This window comes from Leptodactylus fuscus, chromosome 3 (genome assembly GCF_031893055.1).
Source record: "Leptodactylus fuscus isolate aLepFus1 chromosome 3, aLepFus1.hap2, whole genome shotgun sequence".
NCBI lineage: Eukaryota > Metazoa > Chordata > Amphibia > Anura > Leptodactylidae > Leptodactylus > Leptodactylus fuscus.
Window position 1 is genome coordinate 88,314,836 of NC_134267.1, and position 21,395 is coordinate 88,336,230.

Genomic DNA, 21,395 nt, shown 5'->3' on the forward strand with positions numbered 1-21,395 from the left:
ATTAGAATAACATTGTCTTTTTTAATATTTAATACAATTTGTGATGGCTTTATTGTGTCTCCATAAAGTTATTGTCATACTAATACTTTAAAATATTAAATGCTGCAAAGTCTGCTGTAATCCCTATGTTTGAGGAAGAGAAATGCACAACAATTTAGCAAGATGGCTGAACTAGTTTATTATATTAGTTTATTAATAAGTATACTTTCTGTTATTGTCTGTCTTCAATCACCGTCCTGCATACACAGCATAGCATTAAAACTAAGCTCAACTCATTTTATATGCAGCTCTGTAAAGGCTCTCCTCCTTCAGATAACATATCCCACTGAGAAGAAGATCATTATTTGTATCAGGCTTAGCTGCAACAGGCTAAAGCCAATAATTGCCCCGGATTGGCGGTGTACAGTGGTCTGAATCTTCTGCTTTTTGCATTATTTCTGGGAACAGTCAAACGGTATCTCACTTTAACTCAGAAAACAAAGTTTGTCTTGTTTTATAATAATTAGCTCTTGCGGTTCCTTAGAATATGTCTCCCGTGATTTGACATTACCCTTGAATTACATTTGGCAATGATTCAGGTCATAATAAATTGCTTTATACTGCAACTGCAGCCACCCTGAAGAAAGACAGAATATGGCCTTAACTCTCGGTAAGTATTGTCTTGTCCTTGAAATAGAAAATGCGCAGTCATTTCTATCTGCTGTGTGATTATATTGTGGGTCATTGTAGTTTCACCAATATCAGGTGTGAAAAAAAGAAACCAAAAATTGAAGCAATATCTGTTCACTGGAAAATAGAGAACATACTCAAACTGTTAAGGGCTCCTTCACGGAGTCTTATTTTCTGGCATATTTTAATATTTATGTAAAGCATTTTAATGTGCCAGTGTTTTCATATCGAACACGCATATTTTAATGGAGTATTTTGTGGCATTTTTTTTTTATTCAATGACAATTAGTACAAGTATCTTATATGTCTTTTCTGGTCCTACAGAGAAATCTATGTACAAATGCCACAAATAAAGTACACAAACTGCAAACAAAGGGCTCCTTCACACGGCGTTTACGCTTCGCTCATTCAGACACATATACACGAGCACTGCAAAACACATTCACTTCAATGGGAGTGCGCGTATACACGTGTTTTGAAGCGCTTGTGTATACATGTCTGAATTAGCGGAGCGTAAACTCCGTGTGAAGGGGCCCTAAAATCATTGTATGCAGGGCGTTTTATATTTTTCCATAATACTGTATTATCTGGTCTTAATGTAAAATACGCCACGAGGAGCTTCAACTTATTTTTAAAAAAATGCTGTGCGTGGAACCAGCCCAAAAGGGCTGTCCACTAATATTCAAGTAATGTTTAAAGGGAGTCTGTCAGCAGTAAATTGGTTATAAACGTAATCCCAGTACCTTGTAGGGGTGATTCTACGGTTACCAAATCTGCCTATTTTGTTCAGGCGAAAAGTGGCTTGCCTGGGAATCTAGAGCTTGAGACCAAAGTCCAGGCAAGATTAAAGAGGACCTTTCACCACCTCCAACAAGTCCAGCTCACTACATCTATTAATAGCCGCCACTCCGCTGATTTGGGCACAGTTGGAATTTTCTCCCTAGCTTTCACTGTTCCTGAGCTATCAATGTTGTTCATTGTGGTGCCCGATATACTATTTAGGTTCTATACTGTCAGGAGGGCGGCATCAGGCAGGAGCAGACAAGGAGTGGGATTCTGAGCTCTGACACTGATTGGAGCACTGAACCACGCCCCCTGCCTGACCTTGCCCTTCTGACATTACAAAGCTTAACCCCTTCCCGCCGATGGTATTTTTTTATTTTCGTTTTTCGTTTTTGACTCCCCTCCTTCTAAACCCCATAACTTTTTTATTTCTCCGCTCCCAGAGTCATATGAGGTCTTAATTTTTGCGGGACAATTTTTTCTTCATGATGCCACCATTAATTATTCTATATAATGTACTGGGAAGCAGGAAAAAAAATTCAGAATGGGGTGGATTTGAAGAAAAAATGCATTTCTGCGACTTTCTTACGGTCTTTGGTTTTACGGCGTTCACTGTGCAGCCAAAATGACATGTCCCCTATATTCTGTGTTTCGTTACGGTTCCAGGGATACCAAATTTATATGGTTTTATTTACAGTTTGACCCCTAAAAAAAATTCCAAAATGGTGTTAAAAAAATGTTTTTCTAAAAGTCGCCATATTCCGACGGCCGTAACTTTTTTTATACATAGGTGTACGGGGATGCATAGGGCGTCTTCTTTTGCGGGGCCGGGTGTACTTTTTAGTTCTACCATTTTCGGGAAATGTTATTGCTTTGATCACTTTTTATTCAAATTTTTATCAGCATTAAAACAGTGAAAAAACAGCGGTTTGGCACTTTTGACTATTTTTCCTGCTACGGCGTTTACCGAACAGGAAAAATATTTTTATAGATTTGTAGAGCGGGCGATTTCGGACGCGGGGATACCTAACATGTATATGTTTCACAGTTTTTAACTACTTTTATATTTGTTCTAGGGAAAGGGGGGTGATTTGAACTTTTAATACTTTTTATATTTTTTTATATTTTGTTTTACTTTTTTTTTTTTTTTAAAAATTCTGCATTTATTAGACCCCCTAGGGGTGTTGAACCTCAGGGGGTCTGATCACTAATGCAATGCATTACAATGCTAATGCATTGCAATGCATTGCAAAAAATCATCATCTCTTTTGCAGGCTGTATACACCAGCCTGCAAAAGAGAGAATTTGCAGACCGGCTGGGAGCCTTTAACAAGGCTCCCGGCTGTCATGGCAACGTGACGTCGGCCCTGGAGCATGCTCCAGGAGCCGTCGATCCCTGCCAAAATGGCGGCGCCCATGCGCCGCCGGGAAAATGGCGCCTCCGGCGCCTTTGACAGCAGCGCCGGAGGGGTTAATGCCTCCAATCGGTCCGGGGACCGATCGGAGGCATTAGAGCCGGTTGTCTACTGCTTAAAGCAGTAGACACCCGGCGGCTATGACGGCCGCCTGGCTCCCGGGCGGTCGCCATAGTTACAGACCCGACACGCGCCGTACTATTACGGCGCATGTCGGGAAGGGGTTAAATAGCGCATAAGACATCAAAAATACTTGCAATTGTTGCTCTCAAAGCTATAAAGAATATTCCAACTGTGCTGCGATTAATTCCATGAATATTTCATGCTGAGCAACAATTAAAGAGGACCTTTCACCTTTAAAGAGGACCTTTCACCTCCTGGGGCATATGCGGTGTAATACACTGCTAGAAAGCCGACAATGCGCTGTATTCAGTGCACTATTGGCTTTCCCGTTCTGTGTCCCCACTGAGGAGCTATCGGTGTCTGTACCATAGCTCTTCACTGTCAGAAGGGCGTTTCTGACAATCAGTCAGGAACGCCCTTCCTCACAGTAGCGTCTATTGCGCTGTACTGTGAGAGGGGGAGTTCCTTATTGCCAGTGATGAGGAACATCCCCCCCAGCACTCACCACTCTCACAGTACAGCGCAATAGGCGCTACTGTGAGGAAGGGCGTTCCTGACTGACTGTCAGAAATGCCCTTCTGACAGTGAAGAGCTATAGTACCGGCACCGATAGCTCTTCACCTGGGGCACAGAACGTGAAAGCTAATAGTGTGCTGAATTAATATAAAACCGCTTGTGCCCCAGGAGGTGAAAGGTCCTCTTTAAGCATGAACAAAATGTTGCCCTAATTTGCATAGTGATTTATGTGAAATGGGGTTCCAAAGCTGAATAACAGAGGCACATTTGTAAATATAGGCCTGGAATTTGCTTTAAAAAACAATTTACTGTTCCCAGACTTGACTTAAAAAAATGTGTTTTCCAAGATTTAGATATTGATAACCTTTAGAATAGGTCAGCATTGAGAGAAGTAGGGATACCAACACCTGACATCCCCACAGGTTAGCTGATAGTAGCTCATACACTATTGAATATCTTTCTTCTGCTTTAAATATCTTGAAAACCCCTTTATTCATTGTATAATGAAAGTTCTGCAACTTTCTGACCTATATTATACCTCAACTTGTGGAGTGTATGTCCAGTTTTCCCATTTAAAGGGATTCTACCATTAAAACCTTTCTTTTGTGAATAAGACGTTGGATTAGCATTTAGAAAGGCTATTCGTCTCTTACCTTTAGATGTGGTCTCCGCTGCGCCGTTCCTTAGAAATACCGGTTTTTACTGGTATGCAAATGAGTTCTCTCGCAGTGATGGGGGCAGGCCCCAGCGCTCAAACAGCGATGGGGGCATCCCCACCACTGCCAGAGAAGTGTCTCCAAGCGCCGCCTCCTTCTTCGTCCACAGTGTCATCTTCAATGTCTTCTTCCGGCGCAGGTTCGTATCTTCTAGGCCTCGGGCCTTGGGCAGAGCAGACTACACAGGCGCACAGGTCACGGGAAAATGGGCGCTTGCACAGTATTGTTAGCAGTCATTTTCCCGTGGCCTGCGCAGAATGCAGTGGAATTAGAAAAAAAATCTGAAATTTAAGTTTTCTTAGGGGTTTTATTTTTATCTTTCACTACAAATAATAAATTAGTAATTTAAATGTATTTTAGAAATGTAATTACTTAAATATTATGTATATTTCTATATGTATATATTATATCAACCTAATGCCCCTGTTTAAAGCGTATATGGACTACCATTTCTTCCAAAGCTTTCGTCCTTTACTTGGTCCTCATACGTAGCTACTATCTCTTCCAAAACATCTCTGATTTAATCTGGTGACACACGAGGCTTTTATCTTGTGGGCCATTGTTTCCCTTTTTTGTGGTCTGTTCCTGTCCTTTGTTCGTCACAGTCACTGCAGCCACAGTTTTCATTTGTTAGAAGCAGCAGATGTTCCTTTAGCCATGATTTTGTGTAATGAGTGTTGCCATTTCAAGATGACATTTAATTCCTCTGCCCTAAAATCAGCTATTCCACCCTTATTCTGCCTCCTGCTTATTCCATGGGAAGAAGAGATCAGAGCAGGACGCTAAAAAAATAGGCGCCCTGCTCAATCTTGCTGCTGATTCATCTGCAGAGTCCGTGGCTGGAGACAGCTCGCTGATTAGGCCTATAGATCTGGACATAATCAGTGGTGGAAAGCTGGGTGGGGAGAATGAAGAGGAACCTTTAGACAACTGCCACGGTTCATTCTTTTTTCGCCTCACTTTGGCCAGAACAGATTTGTTGGAAATGTCTTAGCTTCTAAGGCCTCTTGTTTTGCTATAGAGAATAATTTATCAGATCAAGTCTGGGGCGCATTGCCCACTACTTATTGTATAATTGCAATAAGTAGCGGCTGATAAGTTACTCGCCCATCCACTGCCTCTTGTAGGTGGTGCTGCACTTATGTCACAATACTGAAGAACACCAGCACGCTATGTAGGTGGCATTTGAGGCTGGAACTGGACAGGAGCATGGATGAGTGAGTAAATTATCAGCCACTACATGTTGCAATAATACAATAGGTACATTTGGTGGAGGAAGGGCCATAAAAAAGGGAGGTTATATACTGGGGGGGATGGGGTCATATAATGGGGGGGGGGCAAAAAAAGGGAGCTATAAATACTTTGGGGGGGTAGAAAAAGGGATCCTATACTCTCTGGTGGTCTAGAAAAGTGGATACGATACTGTGTAGGGGGACGAAAAATGGGGTCACATATTGTGTGGTGTACTAGGAAAATAATGTTTACAACCCTCTTTTTTGGCCCCTCACATGGTATAAGACCTCCTTTTTCTGGCCCCATACACAGTATATGACCACCTTTTCTTGGCCTCACATTCATTTGCTCCACAGCAAATGAGCATATAAAAATGTCAGGGGTTGTCCTATCTCAAGGATACTATCTATACTGGTAGCTTATGTAAATTGAAGACTATTCCGAAATATATTGCTTTAGAAATGCTGTTTTGTTTGCCTGCTATATGAACTTATTCCTCCCATTGTTTACACTGTGTTATCATAACCACGGACCTGTGAGATGGGACAAGTGACGCCACTCACTCTGCAGAACAATCAGTTCAGCTAATTGCAGTTTGCTGATAAAGTAGAGTCTGTCTGTCTCTATGCAAACACACAAATAACACTTTTCTTCACAAGCATCTGATCTGCATAAGTAGTCATACCTCATAGTGTCGTTCAGCAAGCTGGGGGGGGGGAAATACAGGAAGTGAGAAGAGACAGCAAGCAAACTTCTGAAACAGTGAGATGAGAAAACCCCTTTAATAGTAAAAAGTACAAAGTACATCCAGGATTGTTCCCGTATAACTAAACATGCTAAGATTTTCAGTGAAGAATTAACACCTACAATCCAACACCTGAATATAGATGAGGGATAGTATCTTGACAAAAATGGAACTTCATTGAGATAGAACTGTTTAATACAAGTGTTACTATGCTCTTTTCTCACTACTTCTGTAAGAAAGAAAAAAGCTTATTGGTATCCAAGAAATCTGCTTACCTTCATTACTAATTCTAATTGCTGCTGTATCCATGACGATCAAAGATCCATAAATTAAAGTAAAATAATTCCTTAATGTTAGATGTGTAAATATTGAAATTATGGGCTGAAGGCCCCTTAGGAATCTCATAATCTACATAACCTCCCTTTTGTTTTACAGGCTTATATCCGTTATAAGAGACTGTTGTCTGAACATTCACAGTTGTCTTTATGTATAGGTTCACTTTTATAGCCATGCTAATCATAGTTTTCTGTTGTCTTATGTAGAACCTGCTTGTAACTGGTGCAGTCGACTGCAGTTTAAAAGGCTGGGATTTAAGGGCAATCCGTCAACCTGTCTTTGACCTACATGGTCATACATATGCCATCAGACGTGTAAAAGTAAGTATTGTAAAACCAACGTATATATTTAATGAATTTTTTTTTTTTTTTTTTAAGAGGTATGAGCTGAATGTAAAAGTTTTAAAGCTATAGCCAGAAAAATAAGAAAAAAAATGTCAACTCACCAGAAAACACTAAGGTAAGAATGTCCATGATCTGTGTTATCTCCATAGTGCATGGATGCACTTACGTAAAAACAAGCTTCATTAAAACTCACGTGGTCTGGCTTCTCACTGAATCTCCTGCGTTTTCAGTGTGGTAGTTTATTATCACTGCTTTGTCTGCAAATGTACAGTATAAGAGTCCTGTAATATCCATCTTATATACTTTTTTTTTCTTTTTTTTTTTAGTACACCTCTTTCTTCTAAAAAAACAAAAAACACCATATATCTCAACCATAGATCAAAGCTGTATGTACACCTATTTTTTTTTTATTTCATTCAACCTATTTTTTTTTCTCATGTTATTTATCCAATAGTCAAGGTACAAAATGATGGAAAATTACAAAGGACATGTTTATGTCTACCTATAAACTGGTCTCTAGACATGAACATGTTGCAAAGCATATATATAGTTTTTTGTACAACGGAAATGGAAAGTGTGCTTTCCAAACATTCTTTGTATAGATGAGTTTCCAGCAACAACAATCTAAAGAAAAAAACTGAAATCTTGATGTAAATTGAATTTGAAATGCAGTGTAAAAATAGAAAATAATGTATGTGAGAATGACAACACTTACAGGGGCTTGAAAGTGGGCAGTGTTCATATCCATAAACAACAAATTTAGTGATTGTGCTTCTAAAACATGGAGATCTTAGTTATTCTTTCTTCTTCACATTGTCACCAATTTAACATTAGTCACAGAACATTGTTTTCTGTGGGCTCCAGACATAAATCGGAGACCTGTATGACAATATCTAAACCAACCCTTAAAAGTTATGTCTATTATATAGTTTATATACTCAAAGTCTTTACATAAACTTAGTAAATATTGAAATAAGATATTGTGATTTATGTCTAATGGATTAAAGATGGGCACACAAGAACGTGAAGTTCAGTCCACATCTATAGATAAGGTATATGTTCACCAGTGTATAAAAACACGAAGCCACTATGCAGAGCTATGTATCCCTATAGTTGCAGAAAGTAAACCATTTCTGTGTAGACTAATTTGCCCCCTTTACTATGGTTGGTAGGTAAATAACACAAGGAGTAAGAGTACAAGTAATAAAGTTATCTAAACACATTTGATAAAATTTGGCGGAACCTATTGATTTTAAAAGGATTAGTCAATAACCTTATATGTATACAAGCCTCTCAACTGTCATTCAAAGCGTATGTTCACATGATGGAAAATGAAGGTGAATTCCTCTTCATTTTCCACCGCCAGCATTTTCGCCGCACTCTAGCCGCGACGAGATGCATCAGCATTCTGTCGCGGCATCCCGCTCCTGATTAGGCCCTTTCATCCGGGAGGGAGGGAGTCTTGAGCCATGGAATCTGCAGCAAGATCTAGCAGGACGCTTGTTTTTTTTCCGAATCCTGCTACAATCTCTGCCTTCCATTGAAAACAATGGGAAACAGATACCAGGAGGAATCTACTCTGGATTCATGGGTGAAATCCGCCCCCAAATCCGCTGCAAATTTCTCCATGTGAACACACTCTAAGGCTGCTTTCATGAGAAAGAAGGATAGAATGTGTTGAAGTTAAGCAGACATTTTCTTTTTGTTCATGGATGAACTCTTAATTTAAATTTTTTTTTTATGTCCTCGATCTGCATAAACATTGGGAATATCAATATCAACTGGGGTTATCCAGCTTCCAGTAATTATCTGCAGATACATCTACAGCAGTGCTAAATACTCACTGTTCCCTTGTACAGCCTTTTCTTGGCATTAGAATACTTGCTGCTCCTTATTACTGTTACTTACATGCATCTGTGGTCATACTACATTTCACATAATTCATCTGCCTGCTCTCACTATCTGTGTTTGCTGCCCATAGGATGGTGGAGTTGAGCTTGCAAATGAAACATCACAGCAGCATGTGACTTGATGTGGGAGTGATTTATTACCTGTCATTTCATTGCAGGGGAGAGTAGAAAAGGGAGTGGTACACAGAGGGTGAGAGCCGGTAGAAGCATCATAGGAAATGCTGTTTGTCCAAGCAAAGGCTGCACACGGGAACAGTGAATACTAACTGTTGTGGATGTATTTGCAGATAACTTTTGAGAGCTGTGTATCACCTTTAATACTACATTGTCTATCAATACATATTTGTACACCCATGCAGATGAAGATATCTGCGGTCGTGATGTACGTCATGCCTTGGTCCCAGTGCATGGTAAACTCAATGCCGCCGCCTATTACATTATTTTAGATAAGGGCTCGTTCACATCTACGCCTGGGAGTCTGTTTTGCAGGTTTCCGTTTCCTGCACAAAACAGAGCAGGAGACGGAAACCTGCAGGACTTTTTCAAACCCATTCATTTGAATGGGTTTGAAAGGTGTCCGGCCGTGAGCGCCGGTGAGTGTTTTATGCTCTCCGAGGGCGAAACCGTTTTTTTTTTTAAACGGACACAGAGTCAGACATGCAGTACTCTGTGTCCGGTTTAAAACAAAAACGGTTTTGCCGCGGAGAGCATAAAACGCTCACCGGCGCTCATGGCCGGACTCGGCATGACAGGTTTCCGTCTTCTGCATGCAGAAGACGGAAACCTGTGAACAGACTGCTGAACGCTAGTGTGAACCCAGCATAACACTGTGCTTCCTACATTATGGCAGTTATCTGGGTCAGACCAATGTTACTTCCAGGATACAACGCCAGCTATCATGTAGCGAGGTCTACCATGGCTTGGTTACAGTGACAATCAGGTAAACCGACTGGACTGGCCTGCCCAGAGCCCAGACTTGAACCCTATCGAGTTGGATCGCTGAACTAAGTGGTGCAGCAGCAGTCCAAAATCGGTGAAACAAAAAACAAACTTACCTGCCTTCTCAAAGCCGAATGGGATAAAATACCACTAGTCGTCATACAAGGACTTGTGGAAAGCATGTCCCGGAGAGTTGAGGCTATAATTGTCGCTTGTGGAGGCTCTACCAACTATTGAATATGAATAAATGTTGTTTTCTATTCTACCACAGGTGTCCAAATACTTATTGGTAGACAGTGTAGCTATTTGAAGATCCAGCACTCCGGACCCCCACAGATCATTGGTACCGAGACAGTGTAGCAGAACTGCACTGCTCACTCATCATATAAACTGTAGCTGCAAGCATAGGTACTGCTTTGCTGCTCCATTGTAGTCCGAGGCATCTTATACATCTTAAAACGCGCTATCAATGCTGTGTTGTATAAAGAAGTTTTAGAACAACATACACTCCCATTTAGACAATTTCTCTTTTAGGGAACGTCTTGCATATTTCTCTAATACAATGCTAAAGCACATACTGCATGGCATTGCAGAAGATGAGTTTGGGTTCTGAACTGGCCTGCCTTCAATCCAGACCTTTCACCAATAGAAAACACTTGGCACAGTAAGAAAGTCTGGAAAATAGGAACTGGGACTGTTGAAAATATAGAATCCTACTTGAGATGAGAATGGGTAGACATGGCAATGTTCCAACTTTTTTTTAAGATGTTTGGTTTTGGGTTTTTTTCTAAATTTTGGTTGTAACTATGTGTTACGAGTCACATCATTATGCGATGTACATGATGGAACCATGCTCATAATCTGAAAACCAGAAATTTTTCCCAACATTCATGGTCTGTACCTTGTGTAAATGTTCACATTTCCTGCTGTTGCAATAGATTACCTAGACTTAATCTGCATATAATCTGTGAGATAAACCAATTTTCCGCCATTATCATGTGATACAAAGGCTTTTTTTGCTCAGGCAAAAGTTCTCATTTGTTGTTCATTTAATAACTGGCCATTTATTTCCATGACTCAGAGGAGCTCTCAATCTTTTGTGCATCAAGCAAAGAAATTCCTTTCAGTAGATAATTAGGTAAATGGCAGGGGAAGATCCACCTAATTATTGTTTCTTTTCCCAAGATCAAAGCAGTCTGCATACATCTTGACCTACCAACTTGGATCTGAATGCAGGATATGAAATAATGGAGTTTACATTGTGCTCCAAGAAATATTAAACATTTTTTATAGTTTTCCTTTGTTGAAATTTCTTTTTAAAAGACTAGTATTTTTTTTTAAAGTTTTTATGCATGTGTTAGAGTTTGCAAATTCTGACAGTCAAAAATCGTTATTAAAATTAAAGGTTTTTTTTTTTTTTGGAATGGCCTATCCTTCGCATGGGCCATAAAAATATGATTATTGGGGGACCAGCACCTGGGTTCCCCATGGACCAGGTCTCTGGAGCAGTACTGAATCCCTCTACTATACAATGTACATGACTAGACTCAGATGGCTCCATACACTGTCGTCAATTGGGCATATTTATGATGACTGGCGTATTGCCGCCTGATAAAAGCTGCAGCCAAGCGCCTCTGCAGAAATCTACAACATAGCCTGCGTAGACTTCATTGATCAGTTACACCAGTAAACTGCCATAAATGATCTTAAAAATACTACAACTGCCACAATACTTTTGCTTTCACAAAAGTGAGGTTTGCAAATTTTTTTTTACACCAGATAATTTGGTGTAAATTATATATTATGCCTAATGTTTGTTTAGCCACAGTCATTCTGCTCAGGCATTATGCAGTGTATGAACACATCTGCTTCTGGCTACATACGCTGTATATAGCCCCAAACAGCTGATGCATAAGAGGGCTGGGTGTTGGCTCCTTCCCCAATCAGATATTGTTTATGGCCTATCCTAAGGATGGACCATAAAAAAAATTAAAAAATTAAAAAAAAAAAAAAATATATATATATATATATATATACAGTCCTATGAAAAAGTTTGGGCACCCCTATTAATCTTAATCATTTTTAGTTCTAAATATTTTGGTATTTGCAACAGCCATTTCAGTTTGATATATCTAATAACTGATGGACACAGTAATATTTCAGAATTGAAATGAGGTTTATTGTACTAACAGAAAATGCGCAATATGCATTAAACCAAAATTTGACCGGTGCAAAAGTATGGGCACCTCAACAGAAAAGTGACATTAATATTTAGTAGATCCTCCTTTTGCAAAGATAACAGCCTCTAGTCGCTTCCTGTAGCTTTTAATCAGTTCCTGGATCCTGGATAAAGGTATTTTGGACAAACAATTCAAGTTCAGTTAAGTTAGATGGTCGCCGAGCATGGACAGCCCGCTTCAAATCATCCCACAGATGTTCAATGATATTCAGGTCTGGGGACTGGGATGGCCATTCCAGAACATTGTAATTGTTCCTCTGCATGAATGCCTGAGGATTTGGAGCGGTGTTTTGGATCATTGTCTTGCTGAAATATCCATCCCCGGCGTAACTTCAACTTCGTCACTGATTCTTGAACATTATTCTCAAGAATCTGCTGATACTGAGTGGAATCCATGCGACCCTCAACTTTAACAAGATTCCCGATGCCGGCATTGGCCACACAGCCCCAAAGCATGATGGAACCTCCACCAAATTTTACAGTGGGTAGCATGTGTTTTTCTTGGAATGCTGTTTCTTTTTGGACGCCATGCATAACGCCTTTTTTTATAACCAAACAACTCAATTTTTGTTTCCAAAATGAAGCTGCCTTGTCCAAATGTGCTTTTTCATACCTCAGGCAACTCTATTTGTGGCGTACGTGCAGAAACGGCTTCTTTCTCATCACTCTCCCATACAGCTTCTATTTGTGCAAAGTGCGCTGTATAGTTGACCGATGCACAGTGACACCATCTGCAGCAAGATGATGCTGCAGCTCTTTGGAGGTGGTCTGTGGATTGTCCTTGACTGTTCTCACCATTCTTCTTCTCTGCCTTTCTGATATTTTTCTTGGCCTGCCACTTCTGGGCTTAACAAGAACTGTCCCTGTGGTCTTCCATTTCCTTACTATGTTCCTCACAGTGGAAACTGACAGGTTAAATCTCTGAGACAACTTTTTGTATCCTTCCCCTGAACAACTATGTTGAACAATCTTTGTTTTCAGATCATTTGAGAGTTGTTTTGAGTAGCCCATGATGCCACTCTTCAGAGGAGATTCAAATAGGAGATCAACTTGCAATTGGCCACCTTAAATACCTTTTCTTATGATTGGATACATCTGGCTATGAAGTTCAAAGCTCACTGAGGTTACAAAACCAATTTTGTGCTTCAGTAAGTCAGTAAAAAGTAGTTAGGGGAATTCAAATCAATAAAATGATAAGGGTGCCCATACTTTTGCACCGGTCAAATTTTGGTTTAATGCATATTGCACATTTTCTGTTAGTACAATAAACCTCATTTCAATCCTGAAATATTACTGTGTCCATCAGTTATTAGATATATCAAACTGAAATGGCTGTTGCAAACACCAAAATATTTAGAACAAAAAATGATTAAGATTAATAGGGGTGCCCAAACTTTTTCATAGGACTGTATATATATATATATATATATATATATATATATATATATATATATATACACACACACACTCACCGGCCACTTTATTAGGTACACCATGCTAGTAACGGGTTGGACCCACTTTTGCCTTCAGAACTGCCTCAATTCTTCGTGGCATAGATTCAACAAGGTGCTGGAAGCATTCCTCAGAGATTTTGGTCCATATTGACGTGATGGCATCACACAGTTGCTGCAGATTTGTCGGCTGCACATCCATGATGCGAATCTACCGTTCCACCACATCCCAAAGATGCTCTATTGGATTGAGATCTGGTGACTGTGGAGGCCATTGGAGTACAGTGAACTCATTGTCATGTTCAAGAAACCAGTCTGAGATGATTCCAGCTTTATGACATGGCGCATTATCCTGCTGAAAGTAGCCATCAGATGTTGGGTACATTGTGGTCATAAAGGGATGGACATGGTCAGCAACAATACTCAGGTAGGCTTTGGCGTTGCAACGATGCTCAATTGGTACCAAGGGGCCTAAAGACTGCCAAGAAAATATTCCCCACACCATGACACCACCACCACCAGCCTGAACCGTTGATACAAGGCAGGATGGATCCATGCTTTCATGTTGTTGACGCCAAATTCTGACCCTACCATCCGAATGTCGCAGCAGAAATCGAGACTCATCAGACCAGGCAACGTTTTTCCAATCTTCAATTGTCCAATTTCGATGAGCTTGTGCAAATTGTAGCCTCAGTTTCCTGTTCTTAGCTGAAAGGAGTGGCACCCGGTGTGGTCTTCTGCTGCTGTAGCCCATCTGCCTCAAAGTTCGACGTACTGTGCGTTCAGAGATGCTCTTCTGGCTACCTTGGTTGTAACGGGTGGCTATTTGAGTCACTGTTGCCTTTCTATCAGCTCGAACCAGTCTGGCCATTCTCCTCTGGCATCAACAACGCATTTCCGCCCACAGAACTGCCGCTCACTGGATGTTTTTTCTTTTTCGGACCATTCTCTGTAAACCCTAGAGATGGTTGTGCGTGAAAATCCCAGTAGATCAGCAGTTTCTGAAATACTCAGACCAGCCCTTCTGGCACCAACAACCATGCCACGTTCAAAGGCACTCAAATCACCTTTCTTCCCCATACTGATGCTCGGTTTGAACTGCAGGAGATTGTCTTGACCATGTCTACATGCCTAAATGCATTGAGTTGCCGCCATGTGATTGGCTGATTAGAAATTAAGTGTTAACGAGCAGTTGGACAGGTGTACCTAATAAAGTGGCCGGTGAGTGTGTATATATATATATATATATATATATATATATATATATATCACGACATCCCCTTTAAGGTGGATACATAATTTACTATGGCCCAATTTCAGCATGTAAAATAACTAGTTGAATTATTTGTTGCACCATTTAAAAGCTAACATTTTTAAAGAGGACCTGTCGCAGCGTTTCATAGGGGCAATCTCATTACAGACATCCCTAGTACTGCCTCAGGACATTTGGGCCATAGCTTTACACTTCCTTGATTGTTTTCGGGAAAGGGCTGCGTATGTGCGGCCTGCCTCTATTCACAGCAACTGCAGCACCAGTCAGAACAGAAGATAGAGGGAATCAGGGTTATGAAGATAGGTGTGGGACCCAGACGTTATTAGCTGTTCTCCTGTAAGGTGACCATGTACTAGAATTAATGTATAACTATAAAAGCAAACCTTTCCTACAGATTTCTCTACGTACCCGTACTTTGAGTATATGGTATTTTATGCCATGCTCAATAATAATAGAAGTGAGTTTATGCCACATTTGATTTTATAAAATAGCCTTCATAGCATATTCTTTACCCAGAGTGAATGAGTCATTTGTTGGTTGCTTACAGTTATTACTACTATATTTCAGTATGAAGCGTATTTGTCATATTCACTGTATGTCACATGCCCACATTTACGCAATATGGGGGTAACCCACCATTGTACTAATTTTACATGATGCTCAAGGCATTGCAGCTGTCAATAAAGAACTTATGAGTTGTTGGCAAAATAATAACAGATTTATTACTTTGTGTTAACATTTTACTTTAGGCATTTCAGAATACTGCTATAAAATACCAATGAAACATTATTTAAAAAAATGTGTTTAAATTTGCTTTCTTGAGTTGTTGATATTAAGAATTGGTATAAAAAATATATTAGTATGTTGTGAGGCTTAAAAAGAGGACTTCCTCAAATCTGTTGTTTGCTGCTGTTTCGCGATTGCTCAGGTTGTTTTTATCTAATTATATTTTTTTCTCTTTCAGTTTTCTCCCTTTCATTCAAGTATTTTGGGATCATGCTCTTATGATTTCACCGTCAGGTATGAGTTTTATCATATTTATTATTTAGATATCTTTAAATATTACAGTTGGGTTTACAAAACCGTTAGGGAGACTTCACATGGAGATTTTTGAAGGAGGATTTTGAGGTGAAAAAAAAAAAGCACAAAATCTTGGAACGTCAGCCATGGTTCAGTAATGCCCAAAAATTGTGTATTTTTTTTATAGTTGTGTGGGGAAGGTAGCTCAGTAGAAGCAGTGGTGCAGACCCAACCAGTCAGAGACAGAGACACAAATCTAGCAGCAAAAACCGGTTCAGGGCGGGTTCACACCTGCGCACGGCCTCCGGTTTGTCCAGTTTCTCGGGTAGAAGACGGAAACCCAGCAGTCGGTGTCTGCCCGTGAGTGTCTTCTGGTCTCCGTGGCGAAACCAGGTTTTTTTTTGTTAACCAGACCTGCATGTCTGACTTTGTGTCCAGTTAAAAAAAAAAAACAGTTTCGCTGCAGAGAGGCAGAAGACGCTTACAGGCGAACACTTTGCAAACCCATTCAAATGAATGGGTTTGAAGACTCACTGCCGGTTTCCGTCTCCTGTCCAGTTTCTCAGGCAGAAGACGGAAACCTGCAAAGCGGAGACCGGGTGCAGGTGTGAACCCGCCCTCATTTAAAAAAACAGCATAATAAATAAACCTTTTAAATCAGGCACAGGATAATAAAATACAGCCTTAACTTCAGGCAAAAACAAAACCTGCTCATCTAAGTGCTAACTAAGCAGAAAATACTAACTGTACCAGCCATACGAATCAGCCAAAACAGTAGTACAGTATCATCTCACCAGACTCTCAGCGTTTCAAGACAGAGCCAATCAAAGCCTCTCCTCCCAGGATCTGCCCTAAAGTGCAGGCTCTGCAGCCTTTTATGGCCCAGTAAGAAGCCTCAGGACCCACACCTGAGGCTGCAGCTTATTCAAGACCTGCCCTGGACCACACATAGGTCAGAAACCTGGGTGAGAAATACCGGGACTCCAACACTCTGCCTGTCACCTTCTCACAGTTGCTTTACAAGACCAAGCTTTTTCTTACCAACAAATGTAGTCTTATAAAGCTTAGAGTATTTTACTTGACTAGTTATATTTTTTAATAGCACAATTTTAAAGGGGCTCAAAATTATGCTGTATGAGCCCCACGTAAAAAGCCCCACGTAAAAAGGCTATTCAGGCACCGGTATACATATTGGTATACTTATTTTAAACCCCCTGCCCGTTTTAAAATAAAACTATAAAAACATATATGTAAATGATACCTGAACGTGCACGCTGGGCAGTCGTGCACAATCCGACGTCATCTTTGGTCTTTCTTTCCTCTTTTTTCTTCTTCCAGTGATGTCCTCCTGTCCTGGCTCCGCCTTCATCTTCTTTTCTTCTGGATATGAAGACGTTCGCGAGCGTTCTGCGCCTGCTCGCGTAGTTCTAAGGATACTTAGAACTAGAACAAAAATGGTGGCGGCGCGTGCGCAGTAGCGCTCCCTCTGGAGCGCTACTGTGCACGCTCGGGATTTAAACACAACCTGCCGGAAAAACAGAAGATGAAGGCGGAGAAGAGCCAGAAGAGGAGGACGTCACTGGAAGAAGAAAGAAGAGGAAGGAGGGACCCAAGATGACGTCGGATCGTGCACGACCGCCCAGCGTGCACGTTCAGGTATCATTTACATATATGTTTTTATAGTTTTATTTTAAAATGGGCAGGGGGTTTAAAATTAGATTAGCGGTGCCTGAATAGCCTTTTTAAAGGCTGTTCAGGCATACGTGGGGATGTCCGTTTCTTTAACCTTTTAAAATGTCACAAAAATGGTCTCCCTCTTGTCGGTCAATGGGAATGATGGAGAAGTGGAAGTGCAGCGGTTTCTTCATCCCCATGAACAGTGAATGGAAAGGCAAGGTCAATGTGCGACTGTCACTACATTCAAACTCCTCCTCACTGGGGTCTTGGTGTCACGAAGAAAGAGCAGCTGTGGACCCCCTTCTAATGATCACTGAGGCCCCTTGGGATCAGACGTTTATCACTTGTCCAATGATAGGTGATAAATGCCAGTTGTGGGATAACCCCTTTATGCTGTTCAGAAATAAATCCATTGTCGTTCTAATACCTGCTAGCAACACAATAAAGAGAGTATTAAGAAGCACAATTTTACACTAGTGAATAATGTCTGCTTTTCTGTCAATATGATGTTTGGCATTGTAAATGAATGGCAGCTCTCCGCGCTCTTTCAGTCTGAGATTGGTGACATTCACTCCTAAATAAAATAATTAGTCTGAGTGACTTATTAGTTCGGTTCAGGGATGTCAGCATTTCTTTCTAATTGCTAAAGTGCACAAATAACATTTGTCATTTAGTGATTTTTTTCAGAAGTGCAGGATACCTCCATTAACACAATTAGTTTGTTAAGCATCGACTTGAGTGCATTGCACTGTACACCCCAAGTACTGACTCTTTTCAGTGTATGTTTTATGTGGATCCTAAAATTCTAACTATGATGAATGTGTCAACTCATAACACATCTCAGCGCTGTACACAGTATTGTAAATGCCTAAGGGTGGGTTCACACTACTGTTGGATGTCCGTTCTGAAAGTGTCCGTTAAAAAAAAACAAAAAACGGTCACCTATCATTATAGGCATTAACGGACACTAAATGATGTTAATGTGTCTGGGTTTTTTTTGTTCTTTTTAACTGATCCATTCAATGGGCACATTAGCAATTAGTGTTCATTTTTATACTGTCCGTTTTTTTGCTTTTGTTTTTTTTCTTAGGAACAGTAATAACAGACAGTATAATGGACATTTGACATCCCTTATGAAACCGTTATTTTTCACAGATGCAAAAGTCCTGCATGCAGGATTTATTTGCCCACGAAAAGTAACGGACATGTGACAGATTTGGTGTAAACGGAGACACTAACAATCAGTATCGGACACTGGATAAAATCCCATTGAAATCAAAGGAATTTTTAACGGATTTGGGATGATTCTCCTAGTATCCGTTGCTAAAATCTTGTAACGGACAATCAGTGGTGAACCTAGCATTTCTGCTTCCTGAGGCAGACGACAGAAAGGCCCCCCCCAACCGCCGGACTGAATACTAGGGGGGGGGGGTTTGCTAGTGGTAACATTAACAGTGAATGCAGTGAGTAACATTTTGTGGTGACTTACCGGAGACGTCCCTGACTAATCGCTCCTCTGGACCACCGTGACCACCTCTTCCAGCTGTGATTTCCAACATAGACATCTTTGACTCCTCACTTCTCCAGGCACCCGACCCATATTGTCCTCTCCTACACAACACCCCTTAAAGAGGACTTTTCATGAGTTGGGGCACATGCGGTTTTATATACCGCTGGAAAGCCAACAGTGCGCTGAATTCAGCCTCTGGAAGGTCGGGCATGAGGCTAAAGGGAGCAGCCATTATTGGGTTATTTCACTGGAATCCTGTCTTAAGACAGGCTTGCACATTCCAGTGAGCGCCCTCTATTGGTTTGCAACACTGAGGCAGCAACTGTCTTCCTAATTACATCATGGAAGGCAGATTTGCATATTCTTCCCATAGCACCTCAGAGAGGTCAGCATAAGGTTATGTCGGGCACACTGACTTCAGTGCAATGTATGTTTTCTTAGTTGCAGTGCTCACTTCACATTGAGGATTGATTCCTCCATATTCATGAGCAGGGAAGTTCATAAAGGTCAAGAAACCCCCCTCCACATGCATACACACACACACACGCACACACACACACACACTCTTCACTGTGATGTGAGTACTGCAACACATAAAGTGGACTTTTCAGAAAAAGTACTATACTGATAAATATCACAGCACACAAATCCATGTGACTCCATGTGACTCAGATTCATTTTAAGGAACAGTGACACAGACAGATGAAATAAGAGGACCTAGCTAAGATAAATGATCAGTGGGTTTTTAGTGACATGAGCCAACATTCTGGCTAGTTGTGTGAGCCATCTCGGTGTTGCTGTCTGTGATATAGGCCTCTACGCTCACTGTTCTGTACACAGTGTACTACGCTACTCACTTATCAGCGTCTCATTGACATCACCGGCAGATGAAACTTGTATTATGGGATCCACTGGTCACCAGCTCACCTCAGCCCCCCAACCTACAGGTCGCACAGCATTTTTAGACCACCCATCCATATATCTCAGTAAACATCTGCAGATGTTTTACATGGACTGTAGATGTATCTCTAAATTCCATTAATAGCAGCTCAAACATGGCAGCACCCATAATCAAACCCCAAACAAATAATAAAATTTACAATAAGAAAACAGGTAATACATAGTACAGGTAATAAATAGATGAAAATACATAGAAGGTAGATAGAAGGTAATAAATAGATGTTAAAAAAAAAACTTATAATGAAAATACGAAATGAATTGCTTCTACAAGTTTTCTGTATAAACTCTTTCCTGGAAGCAGTTGCAATGCTTGTAATATTAACACATAGTGGGCTGCTATAGTCTCAGGAGATGCTAAAATTCTGCATGTTATGTTTGTAAATGAGATTCATCTTTTAATCCCTTCCTATGTGATGTGAGAGTCCCCATTTCCTCTACCCTCCTACTCCGTATCTGCTTCCTATGTTTAGATCTGACTGTGCTGGTGAACTGGAAAGATCTATCGCTTTGTTAATTGCTGCTTTCAGGTAGCAAAAGCCAGAAGCCCAATTGTGGCTGCTTAAGTGCGGCACGATGCACAGTGTAATCTCTGCCAGAGCTGACTCAGGCTCATGTCTTACTGTCTGCAATAAATTGTTTAATTTTTATTTATTTCTAAAACATGTTCCTAATACGCTAGTAGAGGACATGTTATTTATGGGGCCTTGCTTAGGTTTTTTATTTTCTTTTATTGTGCCAACACCTGGCGTTCTTAAGAACGCTGTCATTTTCCCAGCATACTAAACAGACATTTTTAAGGCTGAAATTTTTATTTAAATTTTACTGATTTTATTTTTTTTTAAAACCATTGTTTGACATAGTAAACTCACACAAGTCAAGTGTTGAAAATAGATAATGCCCACAGAGACTAAGTTTAAATTGGTGTGATTTTGTTTGTAAAGATCCATGCATATAATGAAATTAACACTTCAATTGAAACTTAATTCCAAATATACTTGGGAGATTGTTAAATTTTTGTTACAGTATATACAGTGGCGTAACAATTGTGGTTGCAGTGGGTGCCACCAAGACTGGGCCCGTAGATACACAGAATCTGCGGGCAGCTGGAAATGACCAGGGTCCAGGACCATCATGATAGTGGTTGAGGAAAGCCTGGTTCCCCTACCGCTGGTAGTGGAAAAAGACCAGGCAGGGCCCCTTTCCAATACACACCAACCCAGGGGAGGTGACACAGAATAAAAAAAAAATACTTATACTCACCTGTCCTGGGCGTGGCATCTGGGGCTCTTCCAGCTGGTGATTGAGGTCACTTATGACAGGTTTTACTGCTGGGGCCTGTGATTGAGCCTCAGCGGTCACATGGGGCACACCGGCGTAATGATATCATCATGCCCTACGTGACCACTGAGGTCCAATCACAGGCCCCAGCAGTGATGTTTGCAGCACATAACCTCAGTGCCAGAGGGAAGAGGACCAAGGATGGAAAATGCAACCGGATGGATCAAAGATGCCCAGGAGAGGTTAGGTAAGGTGAGT

At 40.7% G+C, this 21,395-nt stretch overlaps 1 protein-coding gene across 1 annotated transcript in view; it reads left to right on the forward strand.

Moving 5' to 3' along the window:
• PEX7 (peroxisomal biogenesis factor 7) overlaps nt 1-21,395 on the forward strand; it is a 99,746-nt gene that overhangs the window by 41,424 nt on the left and 36,927 nt on the right. Inside the window, exons 7-8 of the mRNA XM_075267958.1 lie at nt 6,743-6,856; nt 15,657-15,712. Of these exons, the coding sequence (XP_075124059.1) occupies nt 6,743-6,856; nt 15,657-15,712 (170 nt within the window). The remainder of the gene's footprint in view (nt 1-6,742; nt 6,857-15,656; nt 15,713-21,395) is intronic.